This window comes from Triticum aestivum, chromosome 3A (genome assembly GCF_018294505.1).
Source record: "Triticum aestivum cultivar Chinese Spring chromosome 3A, IWGSC CS RefSeq v2.1, whole genome shotgun sequence".
Taxonomy (NCBI): Eukaryota; Viridiplantae; Streptophyta; class Magnoliopsida; order Poales; family Poaceae; genus Triticum; species Triticum aestivum.
Window position 1 is genome coordinate 493,870,925 of NC_057800.1, and position 5,660 is coordinate 493,876,584.

General features: G+C 42.4%; 1 protein-coding gene across 19 annotated transcripts; it reads right to left on the reverse strand.

The window, feature by feature from the left end:
* Positions 1 to 475: 475 nt before the first annotated feature.
* LOC123061814 (serine/arginine-rich-splicing factor SR34) lies at positions 476 to 5,056 on the reverse strand. 19 transcript variants are annotated; one of them, XR_006429330.1, is made up of 16 exons: positions 4,767 to 5,048; positions 4,000 to 4,091; positions 3,703 to 3,768; positions 3,472 to 3,546; positions 3,281 to 3,386; positions 3,149 to 3,195; positions 2,976 to 3,033; positions 2,746 to 2,795; positions 2,514 to 2,570; positions 2,334 to 2,407; positions 2,221 to 2,256; positions 1,603 to 1,753; positions 1,303 to 1,376; positions 1,019 to 1,052; positions 880 to 942; positions 476 to 799 (listed from the first exon to the last, which is right to left on the reverse strand). XR_006429330.1 is itself a non-coding variant. In XM_044485090.1 (14 exons), exons 2-14 carry the CDS (start codon positions 4,084 to 4,086, stop codon positions 785 to 787), a joined length of 768 nt encoding a protein of 255 aa, XP_044341025.1. In that variant the 5' UTR covers positions 4,087 to 4,091; positions 4,887 to 5,056; the 3' UTR covers positions 476 to 784. The 19 variants fall into 19 exon arrangements, 3 of the variants coding, with proteins under 3 accessions (XP_044341025.1, XP_044341024.1, XP_044341026.1); XR_006429328.1 differs by having other exon boundaries at positions 1,282 to 1,376; XR_006429327.1 differs by lacking the exon at positions 1,303 to 1,376.
* Between the last annotated feature and the right edge of the window lie 604 nt (positions 5,057 to 5,660).

A 5,660-nucleotide genomic window follows, 5' to 3' on the forward strand; every position in this document is an offset into this window, starting at 1 on the left:
ATGCTGATGCAGAGCAAGCTCACAGAAGAAATGGAAACAAGACAGCAACCCGTGCAAGCAATGTAGTATGGCAATGTCAACGATGTAATAATCGGGACATAGGCTAGCTTTCACCTTGCCATTTGCTTGCTCTGTATGGCTATGGCTCAGGAATTCTTTCCAACAAAAAATTTGTGCTCTTAGCTGAAATACGAGCATATCAGTCTGTCGGTTCAGAGGGAGTTGGTCAGTCAAAAACAATGCACCAACAAGAGCCCATCCCACCGAAGATCGCACGAAGAGACAACCTCGATCGCCTACGTATGTGGGCACTCGGCGGCCAGGGTTGGCGACCATAGCAGCACCTCGGACACCAGTGGAATGGGTGCACGGCATGGCAACGAGCTCGAGATCGGCCCCAGGCCTCGATGACAACCACCTGGGGTTGAAAAACATAATGCGGCTATGCCAGCCGTGCTTATTACAAACATAAGAGTTACGGAAAAACATAATGTGACAACATAACACATTGCCACAAGTGCAGGTCTCCTCTGAATTCAAGTTACCACAAACTGCAGATCAATCTCCAAGTCATTCAAGAAAAGGTACAGGTCTCCTCTGAATATACAACTCTAAATCTGAGAACATAGCACATAACAAGTAGACAGGCAGGCATCATGATAAGCGCAATGCTCCAGTCTCGCAAACATAGCGTTGTGCAGAACATGATAAAGCATATGCAACCACCTACGACGCAAACTGCGATCCTGAAGTAGTCACTCACTGCTTCCAGGTGCGCCCAAGATCAATCCGACCTCACCTGCCAGAACAGACACCATATTAGCACAAGCTAATCATAAGCGATTTCTCAGAAAGAGGCGAGAGAGTGCTCTGTATTACAGGAGATGCAGAGCGGGATAAGCTCCTGCTCCGAGGGCTTCTGCTCACGGATTTTCCAGAAACCTGCAAAAGAGTTCCATTAGCTTCTTCGAACAAGTGGCTCGAGTAAAGATTCTGCCAACAGATTGTCGAGATTTACCGAAGAAACAGGAGACCGAGATCTTGACAGTGACCTGCAAAATGTTTCAGAAACCAAGTTCATTACTCAGAAGTGTTGTGTAATCCAAAATTAACACCAAAACCAACCTGACAACCATACCCATCCTCTATGGAATATAACAGGCTAAGTAGATTATACGAGAGCGATATCACAGTGCATATTTATGCATTTGGCTCTTTATACCTATCATCAGATGTGACTACTGAATATGAAACTGAACATAGAAAGTAACCAAGACATACATCCGCATTTGTCATGCCAACCTCTTTGCATGTACACTTGCCCCATAAAACCATTTGCCCTTCATCCTTCTCTATCCAGTTGTTAATGCTAACCTCTTAGCTCCCGCAAAAAAAAAATGCCAACCTCTTAGCAAACTTGCCCCAGAAAATGATTGACAAACAACATTTCCCATTCATCTTCTCTACAGTAGAATGCAAGATTAACTAACTCAAAACTTAAAGTTTAATGAAAACAAGGGCCTTTTAGTGATTATATGAAATTTAAGCCAAGAATTAATATCATTTAAAGAATACCACAAGACCCACTCCACATATCCTTACTATCAGGACCATCTTGCTGCTAGGACTTGTTGCTCACTGGCCATACATGCTGATAATCCAGCTCTACTATCCATAGTTCCAAACCATCATGCTGAACTCAACGCATCCAATTTTCTATGGAAGCAGTCCCCAGATCGCCGCATGGCCAGATCTAGGAAAAACAAAAGAAAACCTTAAATGCCGCAAGGTTAACTAGCCAGCTCTGCATGTTTCGTCATTCATTGGAACATAGAAAAACGATGGAGTCCGAGCTAACAGTGAAAAGAGATAGATTCTCTACAAGATTTAAACAAACTAGCTATATAATCTTGAGGAGAAGCAGAGATACCCTCTCTGTTCCCAAATATAAGTCGTTTTGGCATTTCAATTTAAACTGCCAAAACATCTTATATTTAGAAACAGAGGTAGTACATCAAAACAACCATTCGAAGACCTATTTCTGTTTTTGTAACCAAAGAAATGACATGCATGCAAAAACGGAGTTCAAGTAATTCGATCCTTTCAGGTGTATCACGTTGTATATCAAGATCAAATTTGTTCCTATTTCTTCCAAAAGCGAAATCACTGGTACTACTAACAGAAAAACTTGCAGCTATTTATATATACAGAATGACAAACCTTTCATCCACAGGTAAGGGTGATCGAGAGACAGATCTAAGGAACAATGCACTCAAATATAAGTACTTGTCATGAAACTTGGTGTAAATACGAATGAAAGAAATTTAAGATACCTGCTATAGCTGCGACTTCTTAAGTAAGAGAGGCTACGGCTCCTGCTTCTTGATCTAGCATCATACTGCCTCACCTATAATAAAATAACAACAGATTCATGCTAGTGTAAAATCAAATGGACATGCAGATGCCATCTTAACTACTGTTGAACTATCAGTGAAAAAGAAGTAAACCCATACCCTGATATATGCCCTTGAAAATGCATTTCTGAACTCTGTATCATCGAGCTTCCTAATCTGCAAAATTGCAGTGATAAGAGAGGTATATACCAACTAAAACAAGAACAAACCACACATCCCCAAGGTGCCCTCTTAGCAGATCCTCTCCAACAGCAATCGATGATAGAGAATAGTTTCACAAGAACTTTATCACTAAAAAAAAGCGGAGTGTAGAGATGATATGACAACCTACCGCATATTTCATGTCATCGTAGTTTGTATAATCCACAACTCCAACGGTTGCTGCAACACAAACAAAATACAATTGTCATCAATAGGGAATGCATCATGCTAAACCGTGATTCTGATTTCCAAAGGACAGTGCAATTACAATTCAGGCAGCTGAGCCGAGCAATTAGCTCCTCAAATTTCTAGTGCGCACACTGCTATAATGTCGATATAATTGGAAGCATTGTCACTAACCTCCGCCCTCGCGGTATACATCAGAAAAACAGACATCGCCAGCCCGGCGCATATGGTCCTGAATAAGTAACTTAAGCAATGTAAGTAAATAAAGAAGAACAGACATCGTCAACCAAACTCAATGGACACCAAACTCAAAATGTATAAACAGAAGTTGTGCACAATTCCTGTACCTTGAGATCTTGCCATGACGCTGACGAAGGTAAACCATCAACCATAACTGTGTGGCTCACAACAAGAAAAGAAAAATGAGAATTCCCATCCGGACATATCAATCAACTCATTAACAAGACAGAAGTACAAACCTCGGAACTCAGAGCGCCTAGAAACACCTCCACGGCGTCCATTGCTAAAGCTGCTTGGGCGATCATACGAGTAAGATTGAGCTCTTCCACCATGAGCTAATTCCACCTGAGAGATGAACTTCTCAAACAACAGGCACAAGAAAGCAGTCTTTGCTTTGAACCAAAAAAGGCAACACGCAGTACATGCATACCCGCAGCCTGCAGCCGTCAAAGTCATACCCATCACGGCCATAAATTGCATCATCAGCATCACGGGGATCCTCAAACTAAAGAAGATCATTCTTTGTTAGCATCCAATAATTAGTTATATAAGAAATGAAAACTTAGTTAAGAGAGTAAGTTTAATGCCAAAATAAGAACAATGAGGCTTCTATCATGAATTCTGAGTATAAACCTCTACATGACCATGACAGAATACTGACCTCAACAAAAGCGTAACCAGGAGGCCTTGGAGGAATCTTCAAGTCAATATCGACAATACAGCCATACTGCATAATGATACACAAAATTAAGGCATGAATAAATCTGTTTTAATTCCTTACAATGCGATGTACATGAGGTGCAACCTATATCATACTAGTTTCCTTACTATGTACAAGTTAAACTGAAAAATGGTCAAGAACTTCATCAGTTTGTGCTATAGCCAATTATCTTTACATAATTGCCAAAGCCACAAGAAAAGCTAGTGCAAGAATCATTACACAAAATTGAATATTTACCTTGTAAAAGAGATCCTCAACCTCCCTCTCACGAATGTCCCCAGGGAGATTGCCTACATAAATGGTGCAGCTGTTGCGCCTGCCCATTGTTTCTGCAGTTAAATAAAATAAAATAAAGGTCATACAGCCTATACATGAATATGTAGATGTTCTTTTATGCAAAACATACTACTACTAGCTAGAATGGTGCAGATAAGCATTAGAAGCACAAGCTGGTATAGCAATAGAAGAAAATAAAATTGCCGCCTAAGTAATTGACAGGAAAGAAAGCAGGAAGACAAATTTCATACTCATGTATTTCCAGAATATTATATGTCTACCAGATTTTGCCGATTTAACTACAGAATAGATAATACAACTATCAGAATCAGAGTGCGACCTCAGCTTCCGTCGTCTATCTTCTCACTACAGGAATTAGTGCTAGTAAAAACTTCAGAATTGTTCAACAGACTCTGGACAGTTGGACAGAACACCTTGTTAAAACCTAATCCAAATCTCACATGAGCATGATACCCAAAAGGCCAAAACCGATCTCAATGGTCACCATTCGGAGGGAAATTTGCCCAATCTTGGAACGCCACTACGCACTACCAAGGTTTTCTCTGCTCGAGAATAAGATTTCACGGTATCTGTAACGCTCCATGGCGTAGATGAAACGAACTCCAGAACAGAAACGCTGGATACAATCAGCCCCTCATCGCGATTCACAAAAGGTGCAAATTTTATCTGTGCCTGCGGCACAAAACAGAGGTGGAAGGAGGACGAACCGCGGATTTCTAATCGCGAAAAAAACTTGCCACCGCCTGTAGAACGACGGGAAAAGCTGCCGAGAGATTCGGGCGGGGGCAAGCGCGGCGGAGACGGGAGAAACTGACGGAGAACTCAACTGGCAGGTGGCGATCGAAGAAATCAATCAATCAAGATGGACAAATGTTCCGAGGTTTTCGGCTGAAGTAGCTGCGGGGCAGAGAGGTAAGGCCGGCGGGTCGAGAAGCTTCGGGACTCCGCAGGCGACGCCGCGTGGAAATGCCGCTACGCCAAAAGGTACGTATTGGTTTTCTCAACAACAGAAAAGAGTAAAATTCGTTCACGGTGACTTGTCCGGTGCGCGCAATTTAGTCGGTGATTTCACAAAGTGATAAACACGGCTAGATACCCGTAAAAAAACACGGCTAGATTAGGTGTCTATTTTTTACCACGTGGCACAGTTTGACTCGTGGTACACCACCACCTTAGTGATTAGGGGCCACAGTGATGCTTCGTGTTTTTTGGCTAGCGCTATCTTGGCCTGCCCACAGCAACAGGCAAGATCACCAGTGACACTTTCGTTTATATGGTTGAAAGAGCGCGCGCGCACATGCAGGGATGGTCGGAGCGCTACTAGCTTGTGCTGCGAGAGAAGCGCTCCTAAAATCCGTAATCCAAGCAATTCCTACCTTCAGCATGTCGTGTTTTCTCCTGATCAAGAAAGTATGTAAGACTCTGACATCAGGTATGGCAAAGTTCTTTTGAGCAGTTCCATTGATGGGCGGTCTATGCATTGGATATCATGGGATAAACTAGCTACACCGAAATGCAAAGGTGGAATGGGCTTTCGTGATCTCCGCATGTTCAACCTAGCTCTTTTGGGGAAGCACGGATAGCGCTTTATGACTAACCTC